This window comes from Cupressus sempervirens, chromosome 8, assembly GCF_028749045.1.
Source record: "Cupressus sempervirens isolate cs-2001-9-10 chromosome 8, ASM2874904v1, whole genome shotgun sequence".
In the NCBI taxonomy this organism is placed as follows: Eukaryota; Viridiplantae; Streptophyta; class Pinopsida; order Cupressales; family Cupressaceae; genus Cupressus; species Cupressus sempervirens.
Genome location: NC_143125.1, coordinates 397,451,960 through 397,475,179, shown reverse-complemented (window position 1 = coordinate 397,475,179; position 23,220 = coordinate 397,451,960). Strand labels below are relative to the sequence as shown.

General features: G+C 33.6%; 1 protein-coding gene across 3 annotated transcripts in view; it reads left to right on the top strand.

The window, feature by feature from the left end:
• Window positions 1-23,220, top strand: part of TDP1 (tyrosyl-DNA phosphodiesterase-like protein) — a 374,303-nt gene that overhangs the window by 338,525 nt on the left and 12,558 nt on the right. For all 3 annotated transcript variants that reach the window (XM_089797894.1, XM_089797893.1, XM_089797892.1), the window contains one exon: window positions 8,418-8,498. In XM_089797894.1, coding sequence (XP_089654020.1) covers window positions 8,418-8,498 — 81 coding nt within the window. The remainder of the gene's footprint in view (window positions 1-8,417; window positions 8,499-23,220) is intronic.

The following is a 23,220-nucleotide window of genomic DNA, read 5'->3' as shown; positions in this document are numbered from 1 at the left end:
AAACCTTGTGGAATGGTAGGTTAGGACTTGTACATAGTGTTTTTGTTTACATTTTGGTTCATGCAATTGATCTCCTAATTTTGGAGTGACGCCCTAGGCTGACTGCTTGGAGTAGGTGAGCCTGGACAGTGTGAAGAACTGATTGGAGAGCACACCCATGATCTGGTATGACCAACTCAATGGAATGGATGGAATCCCTAGGGTGTCTGCTTAGAGGAACAAATGGTTCCAGGAGTTGTTGTGAAGTTTGAGGACCTCTAGGATGTGTTTTGTTGTGACTGGTCCAGAGGCCTAGAAACAAGAGCCTCTCTGAAACTTTGGATTCTTGAAGTGCTAAGTGATAGTTTTCAGAATCACATGGTCTTCCATAGGGTTGTGTGGAAGAATTCGCAGCAATTGATCAAAACGGTGAAAATAGACCTAATACAAATTAGGCCTAAGTAGCCTACTTGTGGGTAGTGATAGTGAAGTGATTGCTAACATGACCAAAAGTGTTTGAAAGGTCTGAAATGGATATGGGAGGTATCTTAAACATAAGGTAAGACTTGAGAATTGTGTGGGAAAGATCCTAAGCAAGGGTTTGGAGTTCTAGGGGAAGGAACAAGGTAAGCAAGGGCTAGTAGGACTAGTTCCTAAATAAGTTGGCTTTGTTCTTGCAGCAACCCAACTATACCTAGTAGGCAAGTTGAATTAAGGTTCTTGGAGGCCAAGGTTGGCGGAGAGGACATAGAAGGAAGAAACCATTGGATGGTTCAAAGGGCTAAACTCTAACTAGGAGAAGATAAGCACTAGAACCCTAGACCCTCTGCATCAATATGTCTTTGATTTACTTTTAGTTTCTTTCCTGATACCTATAAAACATCTGCAGCAAGGGGAAACAAAATATAAAGTGGGCATTTTCATTCCATGGTTATTGAAGGTATCAAAACATTAATACTTAAATGAGTTGGAAATGAAGAGGGGGGGCTTGAGTGGTATAATTAGGTTGTGGAAAGAGTTTAGGTTTTAAAATATTAACTTATATAACTTGGAAATAAAGAGTGGGGACATGAGTGGTCTAATTGGGTTATGGAAAGAGTTAGCTGTTCTGCCAATGATATTGTTTTCTCTCTGTACAAATAGGTTGAGATTGCAGATTAGAAGACCATTTTTAACAAAGCTGTTTAGAGTAAACAGCACATAACCATAAAAAGGTTCTACTTTACCCAAAGATCACATGTGAACTGACTTAGTACAAATGGTGAGCTATGTCCATGAAATTTTACGAATAAGTCTTTGTTGAACCCTCTATATAGTAAGACAAATTAAGAACTTAAGACAAGCTTCTTTCAATTTCTCCAATGTGATCATCGACATAGACAATGCCATGCTTAATGCCAAAGTTATAGAGAAGGAACTCAAATGCACCATCTTCTGCTTCAACAAAGATAAAGGACATGAGCTTAGTGGCTTTTATGTTCATTTTTTCCAATATTTTTGGTGTCGATTAATGCACACATAAAGTTAGGTCCTTATACATATCATAGGTGAAAGCCCCCAAAATCAATACCAAAATCAAGTAGATATTATGAGCCATAGTCCATCAAAATCCCAAATAAATGTCAAAATATCAAGTCCTGAGAATCAAAATGCAAATAAAACATCTATGCTATGACAGGTCGGGGTGAGGCCTCACAATTCCATATCTTATGAATCTATATCCACAAATTATTCCTTCTCATCCACCTCAAATGAATATTCATGTGGCTTGTCTTAATATCCTCCTTTAGTGTCTGGACATCTTGATCATGTGTATCTCAGCCGAGTATAATTTAACTCCTGGTTAGGTGTATGTAGCACCCATGGCTCTCTATCGTTGATGTTGCATTAGTGGGTGTGTGGGACCCAATGTTGGTTAAACCACAGGCCTCATTCTTAGGTGTTGTCTTTGGCTTTGATTAATTCTTATATTTCAAAGGTGACGATGACTCACATATTACATATGTTTGCCACATTCCTTAATATAAAATAATAGAGTGAGCAGAAGCAGATCACGTCCCTAATAATGTGGCAAGAGAAAGAAGAAAGTTCTATTGTAAGATATGTATAAATTGTGCTCTTGATAATTCTATTTTTGATATGTGGAAGAGTGGAATACTTTCTTTCCTAGAAGATAGACAGGGTTGTCTCTACGAGAGGAATAACCATATAGAAGCACACAACGTTATACATAGTGCACTAACTAATACCCCTACACACCCACCATGGACCACGATGATGAAACTCCCTCATTCGATCAAAAAGAAAACAATTCCAGGGACAATGAGTGGAGTGACAATGTGGGAGATCTCAAGGTCAATTTATACCATTCCTCTTCGGGCTACCGGACAGATAATAATCCACGAAGTACACCATCATGAGAAGAACCAGAAGAAGCAATATAATCATAGAAGGAAGACAATTCAGGGATGGCAAAATAACTTCTCTCTTGTCAAATCTCCTATGGATGCTCATCACAACCAACTCGTCACACATTTATTGTTCAATCCTGATTTATCAATTATCATTTGCAGTTGGCTCTGATACCATGTTAAGTAACATGGATCATTTCTACATATGTAATTATATTGTCATTGTTATAGATATTTTCCAAATGCAGATTTGAGGACTCATAAATATAAGAGGAGACATGTCTCTATAGTTAATCATCATTAGTTAGTATATTGATATTATAAATAACCATATGTATAATATATAATTATTTTATATATATATAAAAGAATATTTATCTAATGATGATATACCATCAATAATGAAACTCATGATCATATCAATCTGACTTTAACTACAAACTTAACAGTATTTCCCACTTGAAGAGCTATCAAACTTTATGTAAAATCACAAAATAGACAAATGAGAGTCTTTTCTTCTATCAATCGGCTTGACCATACACTTTGACAATTCAGTACACATGAATGATGAGCATTTTATCAAAGAGTTTATTTTATTCCCAAAACCAATCTAATATTTCACCAAATCAAATTATTGCAGATGTTAGGAACTTAGGAGATTGTTTCTGACCCGTTATACAAGAAAATTACCAGCCATACTAGAACAGCAAGCAATCTAGGAATATTGTCTTCCAAAAACCATTGAATGCATTGCAAAAGTACCCCAAGTTTGTCCTCACTTCTGTAGCTTGCTGGCTGCCTTCCAATGACAGATCCAGGGCTTATTAAAGCATGAGGAATGGTGTCATTATGTTGAGAAATTCCACACGGAAAGGTTTTTTGTCTGAATTTATATTTCATGAATCACAATTTATCAGAGATTCTTTTTTGTGCACGAGTGTGCTTACTAGCAAACAAAGTCCTCATAAACCAGTATGGCAGTAGCAACTTATCCTTTGAACCATATATTTAACAGAAGCATTACCATATTATCCGGAATATCAAACCAACAAGCACTAGCAGATACGGAAATGTCAATACAAACCCTGGTCACCACTGGAAAAATTGGGATCTAAACCTTCATTCTGAGAATGTGACAAGTCGGATTTTTCTTAATAAAGAGTAGTCATCCTCAAACAATGCCCAGGTCTGACTATCGGTTCCTCATGTGAAGGTTTAGAATATTAGAAATAACAAGGAGGCACCACAGGATCATGCCATGGAAAGAAACTCAAATTTCAGCAAATAAAATTATAAATCCCATGCAATGGTGAATAGGGAAGGTGTGAATCAGATGCAATTAGAGAGGTGAGGATATGTAGGTTCAATGCAACAAACTGAACCAATATTTTCCCACCAATAGCCTCCACACAACAGCAGAGGATGGAAAGAGGATAATTGCAACAGAGCTCTTCCTTGCCAATAATAGTCAGACATTTGAACTTACTCTTTCATCTCACAGAAATGAAATATGAAAAAAATAAAAGCCCATGCTTTATAAATGAATGGCAAGCAAGCAATGATTGAAATTCCAGGATTTTGGCAACCGGAAATGTTTACTAAGGCCACCTTTGACCTCCTTCGCTCAAAATACACTAACAAAAATCAATTTCATCACTCGGCAAGGGTTTGAGAAAATCCTTACGACAGCGAATGTCTCAGGCATGTGTTACTCGCAGATTTGACAATACTGATGAACCTATCACTCTTACTGAGTCAAATCAATTATTTAATACCTCTGGCAACTTGAGAATAGCCGGCCCAATAACAACAGTCCCAAATTAATGCTTATGGCACAAAACAATTATGAAATCATCGACATAAAATTTTGCATCATCAGAAGATATATTGTCCAAAACTGAAAGCCCAGAGTACGAAGATGAACAGGCACAGGCAAACAGCATGGAAAATGCAATCCTCCTACAGTTTTAACAATCAAGAGTCTGGACTCTGCACACAAAGTAAACCCATCTTTGACAACCTTGGCTAATAAGAAGGGCTTGTTTTATTAAATAAATTCCCTAATTTCTAATGTTGTCCGCATCCAATATATCACCAGAAAAAATCAATCCCCACCAAATAAATTAAGTGAATAAAATTTAAATATTCTATTGCCTCTGATGCTCGATAAGATAGCTAGGAACATTAATATCCACATTGAAGTTTCTGGTGATGCAATTGTGAAAACTTACAATACACCACCAACTCCCAAGTATTGATAAAAAATTCTGAATTCTTTGACAGATCGGATAAATATTCACTGCTTGTTCAAAAATATTAGTACAAGCTTAGAATAGCATGATAATAATTTGGCCACAATATATTTATTTCTTCATAGACAGATGAAGACTTCAATGGAAATCAACATATCACTATTTAATATTTTCCTGAACCAATTTAATGAACAGGATGGGACAAAAAATATTTTGATTTTATCAATTCAAGAATATAGTCCACTCGTCCCAGCAAGAACAGCATTACTTTGCCAATAAAAAGCCTAAACAAGGCTCTCGAATGAAATATTAAACCCATGCTAAAGCTTTATTTCAAAAAATCAATGTCCTCACACCACTATACATGAAAGGTGTCAGGTGCTTCCAGAAATCATCCAATGAACAAAGGATATAAATCTCTAGCAAATAGGATACTAGTTACTCGGTAAATAAACTTTCTTCAAACTTTTAAATACTATGTCGACTGTTCAAAAATTTCAACATTAACTATCCTGGGTATATCTCTCAAAACTGAAAATAGTGTTCTTCTGAGAATTTTGCATTTCTCCAGAAGCTGTTATTGCACACAACAATTTTCTCAAGATATCTCTCATAGGTTGGCAGGAAAAACCAGTTCTGATACTACAGTAATATCCTGCTAGGATATTTTCTCAGAATTATGTTTTAGATATTGCGCAAAAATTTAAGCAAACAATATGCATGCAAATTGAGCTCAATTTATTCAACAGATTACATGAAATCATATAAAATCAGGTTGAAATAAGATCTGAAATCAATTATGAGGATAAACCAATACAATCTTTCCAACCGATGAAATATACCTCCAATTTTTCCCAGTTGTAAACTTCATCACTAATTCACCGAGAACTGAACTGGGTTTCAGTCCTATCCATCAAAAAATCTCACAGTTTTCCGTCCTTGGGGTTTAGTATTGAAAGCCAAAGCTTCCCAGAATCCTCCAAGAGAATAACAATAATTAAGTATAAACCAAGCATAATCCAAATGAGCCTCTCAACATTCTTGTAAAAGAAAACCCTGTGACTCTTCCTTTTCCCTTCTGTGTGTCTCTTCATATTGTTTATTCTGTCTCTTTAATTTCCCTTTTTTAACTTAAAATGCATTTATTAATTTCTCACTAGGCTCCATAAAAGTTATTTAAATACTTAATTAAATATTTAATTTGGTATAATTTGACAACTTAAAATTTAATTATTAATTAGACTTCTTATGTCCCAAAAAGGGCACATTAAAATTTGGAGGTGCTTTTGTTTGCAAATTTGGATGTATCTTTTGGTGTGTGATGTGTTACAAGACTCATACTAGGCTTGGGTTCGGCAAGCTGATTTGTTTTTGAGACTTGCACTTAGATTTGGCACCCAAACTTGGCAAAAGCTCAACAAATTGAAAAATCCAAGAAATTTATAGTTTTTTAAGGATTTAATCTTATTTCATGTATTTTTTCATAAACAAACCTTAAAGACATAATAGTCTCATCAAATAAAAGCTTCTTTGAACACATACACAAGTTTACATTGACCATATAAATGTAAATGCAAACTTTAAGATTTAGTTGAAGGAAATAAGTTAAAACTAAATAACACATTAGAAATATAAAAAGTATCAGAAGTCTACAAAATTCATGGATAATGAAAAACATGGCATCAGAAGTTTAAAATATGTGAATGCAAGCCACTAGCACAAAATGCATGATTGCAAGATAGTAATTAATTACATGGCATCAAAAGTTCAAAATGTGTAAATGCAAGCTACTAGCATGAAATGCATGATTGCAAGATACTAACTCTTCTAAATGTGTGAATACAAGCTACTAACTCCTCCAAATGCAAGCATGTGTTAATGCAAGTTACCAACTCCTCTAAATGCATGGATGCAAGCTTGTAACTTGCGCAAATAAGCAGTAATCTATCTCCTCTTCAACGCCTCAACATTTTGCCTTGAATTCCTCTTTTTCTCTCCCTGTGTTTGCAAACAATAGAAAGAAAACTTTTTGGGCCTTCCTACCTTTTGTTCTAGCAAGGAACATTTTGTTAGCAAATTTGAGAGGACAAGGAGCATTCAAATAAATCGAAGGCCTTTTTAATAGCCTGGATTTGTTTGAATTATAGATTAAACAAACAAAAAATCTGATTATTGCAATAGCTTATTTCCCTTGTGAATTTTCCTTGTTTTAGTAGCTGTTTTAAATTTATATTTGTTCAGAAAACTTTTGATATTTAAAGTTATGCTTGTGTATTTTCAGAAGCATCCTGTAAACTTCATGGCTGTTTCATTTAAGTTCATTAGATTGTTGAATTTCTTATCTCTACTATTAGTTATTTCCTATTTCTGTTTTGTCATAGAATGATTAGAATTTCAGATTAATTAGTTCACATTTTGTTCCCTTGGGTGCAATAATGTGCTATTTTAGGACATCACACTTTCCTTTTTTCTCTGCAGTCATAAGAGATTTTAGCCAAATGTGGATGTTTCTTGTGCTTCAAAAATTTATTTTCAAGCTTTCCATCTAAATGCTATGATTGTGTGTGGATTTAAATCAGAGGATGAGAAGTGTCAAAACATACCTCATGCTCCTATTTCATGTCTTCAACTCTGATAGTGTGAACACTGTTCCATGCAATTGTTCCAGAAGAAAGAGGAGAGTAAAGCAATTGATATGTACTAAAAGAACACAAGTAGCTGTGTTTCCTGTAACTTTGATTGTTTGAGTGGATATGCATGAGAAAGTATAGCATACTGCAACTTTGCAATCCCAGTTTAAGTGTGGTGTTTTATTTCATATGTATTCCCCTTGTTCAAGCACTCTAATTTGTTGCTTGCACTGTATCCATTCATTAATTTTCCTGTACTCAAGATTGTTGTAGAACCCCTGTACTGGATCACAAGTTCATATTTTGGTAAAAATCTCTCTCTATTGCTGAATGGATGGCTAACTATCTTAGATGTTAACAATAGTCAACAATTCTTAAAACTATTAGTCTATTACTAGACAAGATTGAGCATGTTGTTTTCTGTAAAGTAGCTTAACTAACAGGATGCCATGATAATTAATCTTATTGTTTCACAATGATGAAATCATCATCACATTGAATGACAATGTAGGAACTGCTTTTAGTCTGCATTATATTAATTGATGCATTGTAAATTCTCATTACGCATGTTTTCACAATATTAGTGCATTATATAATTCATACACACCAATATGCCACATGCATGTTGTCTTAAAAAAGTTTGCAATGCAGTTATAAGAACATATAATTGTGAAAAGATGTTCTTAGCCAACAACATGATTATTTTTCATTATAGTTAGGTAATGTACAGATTTTCATAGATCATCCAATCTAATATATAAGTAGTAGGTTATGTCAATGTCATATCTTATCACAAATGAGGTAGTTAATATCCACATAAGGTAGGATTCTAAGAACACTTTCAATGTTGGTAGAATTTTTTGGTTGGTTAAACTAATGTTGTTACCCTTCTCTCCTCAAGGTTTAGTGATTTCAAATTGACGTATATCTATGAATAGATAAGCCTTAAATAATGTGTTCTACATCTAATCATAATTTATAATAAAATTTTGTTGTTTCAAATTCCTAAACATACATGCGCGCACACATTTGATTGAGTGTGTTAGAAATGAAGAGGATTGGTCATTAATTTGGAAATTTCATTGTATGTTAGTATATGGATATTTCATTATATTAAACTTCGTGTGTTATTGTGTGTGAAACAGCTAGGTGTTATCTTCTTGCCATCGCTTGTTCTAAACTCAGCTGTAAAATTTTCATGCACAGATAATTATGATCATAACCAGGTGTGTACTAGTATTTTCTATTTAGCATGTCATCCATTCATTCAATTACATTAATTTACATTTTTTTCAAGTGCCCCGTGGACAGAATTTATTATGAGATTGGTTGATGTTTGAATCCAAACATAGACATAACCTATTGTAGAGGTCGTAACATTTTCATATGAATATGCATATGCTCCTTTTTTCTTGTTTTCTCTAACATGTGATAGATAGTATAATGAGACTTTACACCAAGGATAGAAATTCATATGAAGTTGTTATGGATTCCCTCCACTTATTTAAACAACAAAATTTGAAGAAAAGACTTGTCGATTGATGCATCATTACTAAAGAACTAAATGGTAAATGACATGTAGGATTGTTATTAGCTTACAATATTCTTAAGGGAAACAAAATCTATAATATTTTTGTGGAAACCTCATTTCTAATGATCTACCTCCTTCCTCTCGATTTCACATACATATAAATCAAGCCTAACATTTAAGGATATGATCAAAACAAGCCTTTAATGGAGAACCTACTCACATTGTCAAGGTGACTTAAGTTGCATCACTACTATATAAAATTTATTTAAGATAATAGATAAGCTTCTATTATTAGTTAATGGTTATCTATTTGTAGTCTATTATAAATATTAGAATGTTTCTAATATTTAGTTAGCTGTAGTTTTCTGTTAGCTTTCTTTACCTTTCTTTTAGCTAGAATAGAATATTTCTATTCTTTACGATCATTTCCTAAGGAAACATCACTTTATTCTTTTGTATATATTGACCTCTCGGTCTCTGTTCATAACAAGCAAATATTTTACCAATTACTTTGAAATATGATATCAAAGCCAATTCTTTGAACTTTTTCAAATATTATAACTGTTCAAAATTATCAGAGCACTATTTTCAAAATTATTTTCTGTGATTTCTGCTTCTTACGGCCATTTTTCTACAACTGTCATCTGTTTTTTTTTCACATTTTCACCATTTTTTGTGGTTTTTTTTGCAACAGGGCTGTTTTTGTTCAAAACCCTAATTTTTTGTACCGGATAAAAAAATTACAAATTCTTGGTGGGTTTTTCAAGAGCTCAATTAGGTTGTCATCTGATTTTTCTAAGTGCCTTGATTTTTGGGCCAGTGGATTTGAAAACCGATAACATATTCTTTCTGGATTTTTTGAGCTCTCTTCTAGTTACCCCTTCAAATTTTCTACGTCTTCCATTTTTTGCCTCTAAGAACGTGCTTTCACAAATTTTCATGCTTTTTCATTGAAAAATGTGCTATGGCACCATTGACTAATATTCTGCTCTAGAGAAATTCCAAGTTCAATGGTTGGAATTATGGCACTTGGAAGCAACGAATAATAGCAATTTTTGAATATCAAAAATACCAATCAAATTGTTCTAGGTGTTACACAACGTCCGACTGCCCCTAGTGCTGATCAGGATAAATGGGATTTGAATAATCAAGAGGCAATGTTGAATAATAAGATAAGATGATTTACAATGATCCCACATGAGGTATAAATACTTCCTGCCGAACCTTCCCGAAGGGGGTCTGTCAGCTAGAAAACAATCCTAATTTGGCCGTCGGCTATCAAATATAAAATCTCCAACGGCATAATTGAGTCGACTACAGAATGCAAAATCTACCGACAACACTTCTCAAATTATCCGTAGCTGATGATCAGCTCTCTCAGATTCCATCCGACAAGACAGCTACTAAGATATGGGCACATCTCAAAAATCTTCATGAGACTTTTGACAAAAGCAAAGCTTTCTTCTTGAACAACATCTGTTTTCTATTATCATGGAGGAAGAGGACATTGTGGCTATCACTCTACCAAGTTCACCAAAGTACTAAGAGCATTTTATCGAGACTCTTTACATCACATCTTCTGGTGTTGATATGAAGTTCATGGATCTCTGCACACTTCTACTTCAGCAAGATCGGTGGAAATAACAGTTTGGTAGCAGTTCCTGCTCTACCTCCACAGAGCAAGCCTTTGCTACAAAATCTTTTCAAAAGGATAAAGGCAAGTCTTAGCAATCTTCTCAGTAGAAGTCCTCTGCTCTAGCTTCAAAAGGCTCCCAAAAGAACATTTAATACAACTATTGCCACAAGTTTGGTCACATGAAGGTTGAATGTCGAAAACGCTTAGCTGTCTAATCTAAGCAATTAGGTTCATAGCCCAAAACGAATAGTGCAGAGCACACTAAGTAGACAGAATCTACCTTTTACGCCTTCATGGCTAAAAGACCCGCAAATGATGTGAAGTCATCTACCTGGTATATTGATTCAGGTGCCTCTCGTTATGTCATCCACCGCAAAGACTAGTTCACTGACTACCAACCTTATCCAAATTCTATTTTTTTGGTGGCAGAGAAGAGTACAGCGTTGCTAGTAAAGGCAACATTCAAATTCAATGTACCAGGAGGAATCTCATTTTCCTCGATATGTACTATGTTCCAGGGATGGAACTAAATCTACTCTCAGTCAGTCAATTGCTGCGACATTCTCCACGATTGGATGTCACCTTCAGTTCACAACAATGTACCATCTCTAATAGGGCGACTTAGTGAATCATTGTAGTGGGTCTTGAGGATCGTGGTCTTTTCTGACTTACTAATTCGGGTGATTCTCTTAGCTATGGCTGCTCGGCGGTCTTCTGTTAGCATAGAAATTTGTCAAATTCAGAGGACAACTTGGTGTTCTTGATAGATTGACCATTTAAGGGAGGGTATTACAATAATGAAATAAAATGAGTTTTAATAACGTCCATGAGACCAAAGGTCTATGGGACCAAAAGGGGATCCACTAAATATTCTATTGGAATTTCTCCAAGATGTCCCTTCTTTTGTGGAGCTGCATTAGCAAGGGGGCCACCTTGTGAAGTCTTGGCCCCTCAAAAAACTCTTTTATATTGTTCACTTGTATCGTGTCCATGAATTGGACCCAGATGTCTTGGTATGTTGTACACTCTTTGATATAGTGTCATTCTGTCTCCACTACGCTCTTGTTGCAAAACTTACAAATTCTCTCCTCCCACTTTTCTTTAGGGATCTTCCATCTGTCGGTTTCACACCTCAAGTGATGTGAACCGAACCTCAATTGAGCTATCAAAATTCTTACCTTTCCTCTGATGTCGGCTCCTAGGTACTCTTTGTCACTGTGTTTAATTCATTGACATAGTAAGTCTTTTTTTAACCTACTTGATTTGTCCACATGGCAGTCCTAACTTTTTCTAATGCCCACTTTTTTATCTCTATGTTGGTTTCAGGGCACTCTTGATAATCAATGTTCCATTTGTTGAGCCATTTATTATTTTGTTTCCCCCATGTCTTCTTTTGACGGTCTAGCTCCTCCCCAACCACTAACTTAGGCCAGCGGTGTGTATCCATCTTTTCTACTTTTTTTAGATAGCTTAGCAAGCAAATAACTGCATAGGCTTCCACCAGGAACATGCCTGCTTTAGCCAGAAGAATCTCATAGGGAACCGTTGACTTGACTTTGAGGTTGGTGGTAATGAAATGTTTTTGAATTCTTTCTATTTGTCACCATTTATGGTTTGATACTTTGATCCCCCATAACTCATTATCTCTATGTTGGTTTCAGGGTACTCTTGATAATCAATGTTCCATTTGTTGAGCCATTTATTATTTTGTTTCCTCCATGTCTTCTTTTAATAGTCTAGCTCCTCCCCAACCACTAACTTTGGCCAGCGGTGCATATCCATCTTTTCTACTTTTTTTAGATAGCTTAGCAAGTAAATAACTGCATAGCCTTCCACTGGGAACATGCCTACTTCAGCTAGAAGAATCTCGTAGGGAATCGTTGACTTGACTTTGAGGTTGGTGGTAATGAAATGTTTTTGAATTCTTTCTATTTGTCACTATTTATGGTTTGATATGTTGCTCCCCCATAACTCACTACCATATAGGACAAACGGAATCACCAAAAGCCCAAATAGGGTTTTGCTAGTCTTTCAATCCCACAACTCCGCTTCTATTATTAGTTAATGGTTATCTTTTGTAAATATTAGAATGTTTCTAATATTTAGTTAGGTGTAGTTTTCTGTTAGCTTTCTTTAGCTTTCTTTTAGCTAGAATAGAATATTTTTATTCTTTGCAATCATTTCCTAAGGAAACATCACTTCATTCTTTTGTATATATTGACCTCTTGCTCTGTGTTAATAACAAGCAAGTATTTTACCAATTACTTCGTAATAAAAATTCAAATGAATTGAAAAACTTATGTTGTTCATGATGGATGTTGAGCATATTATTGCTCTTTCATTACCTTGATTCAGTTCATCATTGCATGATTGACATGCTATTAATGATCCCTTTGACAGCTTACCAAGTTGCAACAGTATGATATAACTTATTAATTGAAATCATCATTGAAAAATGTCACTTGTTGACAATGAATAGGTAGACTATTAGATGTCTCCAAACAATTGATGTCGATCTAGTGGATTATTTCTGTTCCATTTGAAATTATCATGACCCCTTGTGAATAGAACCTACTAAGGATTAAGATTAAAATATTTTAAAAATAATAATAAATAAATAAGTTAAGTATAATAATACAACAAGATTACAATATCAATAATAATAATAACTAAAATATTAATAATAGTAAATCTATTATTAATATAATAATATATTGTTAATATATATAAGTATAATAATATATCATAAGGATATAATACATTATTAACTAGCATACCCAAAATTTTAATTAATTTTTTTTTGTAAATTAAGCCGAGAGATCCAATTTCAAAATATCTTCCACAAATATAAATAGTTTATTAAAAAGGTTGATGATAATGATTTCTATCAAGTGTATTTATGAGAGTGCCCCCCATTAACATGCATTAAAAATGTAGAATCATAGACTTGAATGTGTGAGATCAACAAAGGCACGATAACTAGTTGACAGAATGATTTCGTGGTAGATTGAATCTTGGAATGATATTCACGAGATATATTTGTGGAAAAAATAATACGCATCTCTTAATAGATGAAATTGAATGGTCATCTTAGTTAGTTTTTAGTTTATTAGGTAGTTTCTATTTACATCTTTAGTTCATAATTGTTTCTTTTAGAGACATCATCTTTGTAAATCTATATAAGGAGCTTTAAACTCCTTTGTTTAATACAACTACAACAACATTGATTTGCCATAACCTAGTTCAGAGCTATTTTGCTGAAAAATAATAATTTCATTATTGAAATTTTCAAAGTTATTTTTTGAAGTAGGTTTTGAAATTTGTTAATTTCTTCAAGAAATTTTAGACTAAAGATTTTCAACATCCTTTGCCTAGGTGTATTCAAAAATTTGTTTGCAAGGATATTTTTCTAAAATTTATCTAGCATTTATATATTTTTTGTTTTTTTTCTCTGGGCAACTTTTCTCCTACAACTCATGTGTCATCTACCTTTCCCTTGCCCGCGCAACCAACTTTCTCTGATATACGACTTGCTTTATGGCGTTTTTAGGTCTGCATTTGACAATTTTTTGTGACCCTGATTTTCTACGATTTCATGGCCTTCTTTTTGGGCATTTTCGACCTGTATTTTTTTGCAAATCTTCAAAGGGCAACATCTAGGGTGTTGTAAACCTCTATCTCTGATTTTCGTCCAATAGTTTCATTTTCCACCATTTTTTTTAACAATCAAATCTGCCTTTTTTTTGGTTTTTTCGAAAACAACTACAGTTTCTTTTGAAATTCTCCTTTTTCGTATCAGTTTTAAAACCTTATTGTAGATTCTTGGTGGGTTTTTGTAGATGTCAGCTAGGTCGGTCTCTATTTTTTCTAGGTGCATCGCTCTCTGTGCCTTGATGTTCAAGCTAGCAGACTCAGAATCTAAGTTTAGATTCTTTTTGGGTTTTTCGAGCTCTCTTCTAGGTGTACTTTCACTTTTTTAGGTTTTTTGTCAATTTACCTCAAAGTTCATGTCTTTTCAAATATTCACGTTTTCTTTGCATCAAAAATGTGTGATGGCATCTCTTAGCAATCTCTTCTTAGAAGGCAATTAGCAATTCAACAAAAAGAACTACAACACCTAGAAGCAAAGAATGATGACAATCTTCGAGTACCCTGGCCTTGAGGTGCTTCTGGGTATTGACACTCGTCCTACCACAATCAATGCTACCACAAACCAATATTACAGAACATACAAAGTAGATTCCCTTGCATTGTTTTTGTTGTTTGAAGTTAGATTGAACATTAAGGGAGGGTATTAGAGTTAAATCTCTCTATTTTTGTTTCTCTCTTTTTGTAGACTTGCTTTTATTTCTAATGGTCACTCTTCTTCTACGTTTTCATATTCTCTCTCTGTCCAATATGGAAACTTTCTCTCTCTTCAGAATATATCTATTTCTTTCTCTTTGTCCGTTGTAGAAACATTCTTGTGTATACTTGTATATATAGATCATTTATGTTCTTTGTTTCATAACACATTCATTATTTTACCATAGTATGCTATCAAAGCAAGCTAATGGGATTTCATAAAATTTGACGAATATTTTAAGAAAATTTCTAGCCTCAAGAATTTTTTCCGGAAACTTGTTTTCTGATTTTTAGGAATAAAATTCGTTAGAGGTATTTTATGGAACTTTTGTGGTTAGTCTTCGAAGATTTTTGTTGGAAATCTCAAGCTTGGTTAATGGTTTTGATTTTGCGATTTCTTGGTTGCAGCAATAGTCTCTATTTTTTTTAGGTTTGCATGTACTTCCATTTTTGTTGCATGTGATGGTTTACCATGCAAAGTCTCATGTTTAGACACCCTTAAAAATTTATGATGGGTTTTCATAATCTTTTCCCATTAAATATTTTCTGATGGGTTTTCATAATTTTTTCCCTCAAAAAATTTATGATTTTGTAATTCGCAAAGTTGTGTGGAATTCCTTTCTGGGATAATAATTTTCTTCTCAAAAATTATTTGGTGGGTTTATTGTTTTTCCTAAAAAATGAAGCTTTGTATTGTCTGGTTTTGATTGATTTTTCACCTCAACAATCGTGTTTGTATTTTCTTATTTGTCTCCTAAAAAATCGTGCATTTTTTGCAATCTATTTTGGAGCATTATGCTCATCTATAAAGTTTGGAGGGTTTGTCAATTTTTCCTCAAATTATGCTAGTTGTTTTCAGCGTTTGTCTCTATCTCAAGGGAAGAGCAGCTCTATTATCCAACATTAAGTTGGATATTTGATGATGATTTTTGGTCAGATGTTTTGTTGATTCTTGGAGAGTTAGCGGATGACTCACCTCATTGGTAGGCTCTTGTCTCTTGTTGCAAAGCATTCTGAAGGGGACACCCTTCTCTATTCTTTTATGGGCGAATTTTGGCGTCTTGGTCATTAAAATTTTGCAGATTTAGGGAGGGTCTTAGCAGCAGCAAAATGTTTTGAAGAATTTGTGACCAAAATACATCATTTAGACTTTGACCACTAGGGTAGGGTATTAGAATATTATAGTATTTCTTTAATCGTCACTTAGTTAGTCTTTAGTTTATTGGGTAGTTTCTATTTCCATCTTTAGTTCACAATTGTTTAGAAGCATTGTCTCTGTAAATCTATATAAGTAGCTTTCATCTCCTTTGTTTAATACAACTACAACATCGCTTTACCATAAAAAAAACATCCTACACATATGTGTACATAATAGGGTTTACTCCAAATGAAATCAATGTTCGATGTCCAAGCCACTAAGACAAAGCCACCAATAAACATTATTTATGTTATCCAAGATAAGTGAAGGACATATTACTTAATGTTTGGCATCAAGCATAAGTGATTCTACTTGTTTGCATAACTAATATTATTAATATTGTGAAGGGCACAATTAAGTGTTTGTTGAGAGTAAAAAGATGGGATGTATCCTTTCTATGTAACCCCTTGCTTAAGAGAGACTATAAGAAGACATTCCCATCGGCTTTGGAAAGGGCAGATTACAACTTATATTTCTTATTTCATCCTAATTCACACACCACCAAATCAACATTACACATCAACATTAAGGGATAGACTCCTTAGATTTTAGGACACACCAACATTTCCTTAGCGACTAGATATGGAGTGAAGGCATCAGCAAGAGTCACTTGAAGAGCATCAGTTTTGGAGATTGATAGGTGCATGCTTTAGACGATAAGAATCCTTTGGTAGAAGGCCTAATATCTCAACAAGGAAGCCTTGTGATATTCTGCTTGATAAAACTCATTATTCAATTCTAATTCACTGTAAAAGTAGAAAGTAGCATACAAATGCTTAGTAGAGTGCTTATGCAAGTGACATCATAAATGTACTATAACTCTAAGTAATAGGGGACATCACATACATAGCATATCACATATTAGAATACCAGACATTGTTGTTAATATATCGATGTATATATCATTATATGTATATTATATTGTTACATCAGAGGTAGCAGTTATAATCTCATACAATTCTCATTACTCGGCCAATTTTAAGTACTTAGCGAAGTAATTGTCCCAACCTTTTGAGGTAGCCAACCAGGGGTCATTGCAAGTGGTATCAGAGCATAATTTTGCCATCCTGTGAGGAATGTACATGCAAATGTATCAAAGGAAAAGAAATAAAACCAACATGAACTAACAATTGGCCAATGAAATGAGAGCATTCATGGAACAAACAAATCAAACAACCAAGTGCTCCTTTGAGCACTACAATATATGGGGAACTCAATTGATAGTCTCAAAAATACTCCCGCAAATGGGCGAGACATAGGGTAAAATCACTCAAAGAACCATATTGGATCCTTGTCCTCTAGGGTACCCAAACCCCCTCTTTTGCCTAGAGAAGAAATATTGAGAGAGGGAGAGGAATTGAACAACCTATGATTAGCACTGTGGAGAATGCTAGAGCCTACACTAGTTTGGAACAAGAATTAAGAGAACTTATAACATTTAAGGAATTCTATGAGAGCCAAAAAGGACAAGGTCAAATCCAAACTGTAAAGGAATAAGGATCTCTAATAGAGAATATTACAATGTATTTGAAATACTAATAAGTCTAAACTAAAAAATGTATGATTCAGTCCAGACTTAATATATAATAATAGATGAATATATACCAGATTGAGCAAGTATATATATATCTATATGTTATTATAAGTATTCTGAAAATGTTTCTTGTAAACAATCTATATTAATGTCCAAGCTTGAATCGCTGCTGAAGATTAGAATATTACCACTGTGATTGATATATAATCCAGGTAGCGATCACAATACTTATATGTGCTAGGGAAGTCATATCCCGTAGGGACATGACCCTATGTAGGTTCATGTTCCTATAAGGCATGATTTCATTTTGAATAAAAGCCATTGGTTTATTAAGAAACCCTATAGCATATGCAACATTTTATATATATTTATATATATGTATGTATGTATGTATATGTACCAAATTTTATCAAGTATATTATATATAAAAACAGTGAGAATATATATATATATATATATATATATATATATATATATATATATATATATATATATATAATATTCACAGATTTATACTAGTGTACTTCACTTCTACTAAAGCTATACTTTAACACTCCCTCTTAGCAAGGGAGAAGTGATATATAAAAAATTCTCATCAACTCTTAACATGATATCACAATTAATGATAACCATTCAAGTAACAAATCATTTGACTTTAACACTCTAAAATAGTGGCTTGTCAAATAACTTTAATCACAATGTTATGAACACTATCATAGCATGTATTATGATCTTCGGCATTTCTGGACCAACAATTAAAAAATGATCATAATACTTTTGTTATCAATGACTTCCAGCGTATCCGGAACAATAACATAATCTGTCATGATAACAAACCTATCATTTGTAAGATCATCACCTTACAATGATTACCTTCTAAATATATGTATATGTCTATGAAAGATCGTCATCTTTCATTGCATATCTGATGCAACTATTCAATTAGAAGCACATGAACACACATAAAAATTGAAACTTAAGTTCAATATTCAAAATTGCAATTTGATCATATCAAGTTTTCCTCTGAAATATTCCAATTTAACCTTGGCAAGAGGTTTGGTAAGAATATCCGTTGTTTGCTCATTTGTACTTATGTAAACCAACTTGAGACCATCTCGAAATACCATATCTCTAATTCAATACACTTATATTGATGAGAAAAACTGAATTTACACATAACGATATATCTTTAGGTCTGAGTACAACATTGCATATGTCATTTATGTATTCAAACTTTGGAAATGTATCACTCTCCCTCTAATTCCTCACTTTGGGATTTTCATTTAAATTTATCCACTTTATCTCTTTGTTAACAGCTTAAAATGCAAGATTTTCATCCTTAACTTCCGGTAGGGCTGCTTGAATTTCTCCCACTTGATTTGAAATGATTCCTCTTGTAATTAATCTTGACTGTTCTTGAGTGCATTTGTTTTTTAGTAGTTCAAACTTAGGAAGTTTTGATCGAGAACCTGGTCCACAAATAAATGTCTCCCAAGATAACGGTAGTCCTTTTAGGGCTATAATGCTAAGTTCTTTGTGATCTACTTGATTTCCAATGGTCGCAAGTTGATCGTTCAATTTTGAGATTCTTAGGAAATAGGACGTAATAGTTTTTCCATTATTCATCTTGATGTATAGTAGATCTTGCTTCAGTGTTAGCAATCTGCTTGTGTTATTAATTTTGAAAGTATTCTTTGTAGTGGAGAACATCTCAAAGACTGTCTTAAGGTTTGCTATGGATGGAAGAATGTGATCTTTAATTGAATCTATGATGATCTTCATGGCTTTGTCATTGTGTCTTTTCCAAGTTGTTTTGTCTAGATCATTTTCTGGCATAGATTTATTTTCCTCTATTAACTCTTCTAACTCCATTTTACATAGTACAATCATTAATCTGATTTTCCATGATGCAAAATTTGAAGCTTCTTCAAGCCTATCTTTTAGTCTTACATGATTCACCATTTTGAATTAAGGTTATATAGATTCTAATATAGAAGTTATTATAAATTTGAATTTCTCTATCAGGGTGGCTTTGATACCATGTAAAGGAATAAGGATCTCTGATAGAGAATATTACAATGTATTTGAAATACTAATCAGTCTGAACTAAAACATGTATGATTCAGTTCAGACTGAATATATAATAATAGATGAATCTATACCAGATTGAGCACGTATATATATCTATATGTTATTATAAGTATTCTGAAAATGTTTCTTGTAAACAATCTATATTAATGTCCAAGCTTAAATCGCTGCTGAAGATTAGAATATTACCTCTGTGACTGACATTTAATCCAGGCAGCAATCACAATACTTATATGTGCAAGGGAAGTCATATCCCGTAGGGACATGACATTATGTGGCCAATGGCCACGTAGGTTCATGTTCGTATAGGGCATGATTTCATTTTGAATAAAAGCCGTCAGTTTATTAAGAAACCCGATAACATGTGCAACATTATAATTATATATATATAAGAACCAATATTATAATTATATAACATATGCAACATAATGATTATACATATATAAATTAATATATGTACCAAATCTTATCAAGTATATTATATATAAAAACAGTGAGAATATATATATATAATATTCACAGATTTATACTAGTGTACTTCACTTCTATTGAAGCTACACTTTAACACAAACAAGGGTTTAAAATATAATGTAAACAATCTAACCCTTTCGAATAATGATGGGTCTGGAAAAATCACAACCTATAAATGGTTGCAAAAATTAACCCCTTACCTCACCCTTAATCCGATGATAGAAGAGGATCGACTCCAGTTTGCTATCCTCCACTTAGAAGGCAAAGCACAAAAATGGTGGCACCATGGAATCCATACCCAAGGTCACTTCCTATGAAGAATTTGCATAGAGGCCTATTTAGGCGCCCTCAAGAGGATTCTAAAAGGTTGACACAAATTAAGAAACAAGGGACAGTTGAGAGTTATATTGATGAATTTTAAAAAGTCTTCGTATGTGTGACCAAATTAGATGATGACCGACATACTCATCTATTCATAGAGGAATTAACATATTCACTAAAATGGTTGGTGAGTGCTCTAAAACCAGCATCTCTCGAAGATGCCTTTGAAACAACTCCAAATTTAGAAACTTCATCCACAAACAATAGACCCTCAAGCAATCAAACCAAGCAATTCCTTGGTAAGAATGAAAAACATAAACAAGAATTCCCAAGAAGAAAATGCGTCAACTGCAATGAGAATTTTGAACATGGACATGTATGCCAAGATGAATAAGCTCAAAAACAATGAGAAGGAAGAAGTTATGTTCTAGATGCAAGGAATCATGGGAATATAGGCATAACTGTAGGAAAAGGAATCAAGCTCATAGAATAGAAACAACACGATATAGAAACTGAAGGAACACCACCTAAGGAAAATGAAATATGATCAAGGGAACCTCAACAACATTCAATCAATGAAAAAGGAGAAAATCAATGGAGTTCCTGAGAAAGTTTAACCTTAGTTAACCTTAGTTATAAAAACAATTATTAAATTTTGTCTTGATCAGTTATGTAATAATGATTAACCTATTTATGTACTCCACAATAAAATTTATATTAAAACATTGAAGAAATGAATTAATGAAAGAGGAAAAGGGCTCCAATTAAGGGAGAATCGCTATGGCACCCTATTGTAGTAGTAGTTAAGGGAGAATCGCTATGAGGACACCCTATTGTTCTACAACTAAGGAGAATTTCTAGGGCACCCTATTGCAAGCACCTTTCCAACCAAGTTTGCAATTAAGGGAGAATTGCTAGGGTGTCGTATTGCAACAACAGTTAAGGGAGAACCACTATGATAACACCATAATACTCTACAATAAAGGGAGAACTTGTAAGCAACCCTATTGCAAGTACCTTTCCAATTGAGTTTGCAATCAAAGGAGAACTATTGGAGGATCCTATTGCAATAACAATTTAGGGAGCACCACTATATGAGAACCCTATTGCTCTGCAATAAAGGGAGAACTGCTAGGGCACCCTATTGTAGTAGCAGTTAAGGGAGAGTAGCTCAGGGCTAAGGACACCCTTTTGCAAGAACATTTCTAATTTTTAGGGAAAAGGAGATAAGGCATGGATAAGAAAGCAAGACAAGCAGCCTACTATGTAAACCACCTTGTATGGATGTCTAAGACCTATCAATAAGGCCGAGGGGGCGAAACCCCTCTCTTAGTTTTAGTATGAGATGATCTTGTTCAAACTTATCATGACTCAATCTCTATGAATCAAATTTTCTAAAATATGATCTCATTTTTTGAAATTATATGCAAACTTGTGTTCACTTTGTACATGGTTTATAGTCAAGATCAAGAGCATAATAGACAAATAAAAAATTGTGAAAGAATCTCCCTAACCTTGGCTTAATACAATTATAGGGAGGAATCCAATAAAGCATTTATCAAGTGTATGCTCCATGTTTTCTTTCTGTCATCATGCATTAATGTGATTACTTCATGTCTTAATGCATTGATGCGTATACTTTCTGTCTGCTTTGTATCTTCGTGTATAGTCTTTGTTTAAATCTAAACATTTTATAGACTGGAGTAATCAAGGGCTATGAATCAATTTGAAATCAGTCAAAGCTATTGGATTTAAATTTAAAGCAAGATAATATTTGAGTTGCAACTACTACTCACATTAAAAGGTTTTCTGTGAAAATTGGCATTGCTTGAGGACAAGCAAATTTTGGAAGGGGTGGACTGTCATGACTCCCTCTTAAATAGAACCTAGTAAGGATTATAAGAAGAAAATATCTAAAAATAATAATAAATAAAGAAATTAACCAAATAAATATAATAATATCACAAGATGAATAATATCAACAATAATAACTCAAAAAATAAATATTAAAATAATATATATATTTATTATATATAAATATAATAATATAATTGTTACTAAATTTTCACACATGTTAAAATTCAGTCTTAACATTGCAAGTATTCATATAAGGTACACATTTCTTGTATACTTGCATTTAACCCATATTTATTGCAACTCATATTTTGTTCTGAACCAAAGAATAGTACCAAAATTTCCTTTGTATTATTCATCAAATGATAGTTACAACTGATATTTGCAACTAATAAAATGAAATGAAATGCTGAAAGTAAATATCTCTCACAAAATTAGCTGTGAGAGTAGCCTCTAATCTACTAATATGTGTCTCTATTCTATGAAAGTGCATAAACATGAAAGAAAGAACATAAAACAGAGGGTCGTAGAGAACCAGTCATTGCTTGTAATGACTGGTCACATTGCATTGCTTCAGTCCTGCTTGTCCGCTGCCGCAAACTGTATCTCCTCCAAGTGTCTAATTCTTGCATACATAAAGAAAATGTATGAGATCCATTGGATCTAAGCAACGATGGAAACACCTCACCTCACGCACAAATATTCTATGCTACCGTCATGTCATACACTTGCATAATACAAACACATATACCAGTTTATCAGTGGCAATCATGATCACATCAAGTTTTATTGCTAACATGTTTGCTTCTTATGCAAGATCTTATCTCTCATAGGTACGCGAATATAACTGTAGGCTTCCACGAGGGTTATTGAGCCCAACATGCCCATGAGAGATAGGATCATGGAAGCTGATCAAAAGGCACAACATGACTGTCAAAGGGACAGATTCACATCTGAAACCTTATATTTCA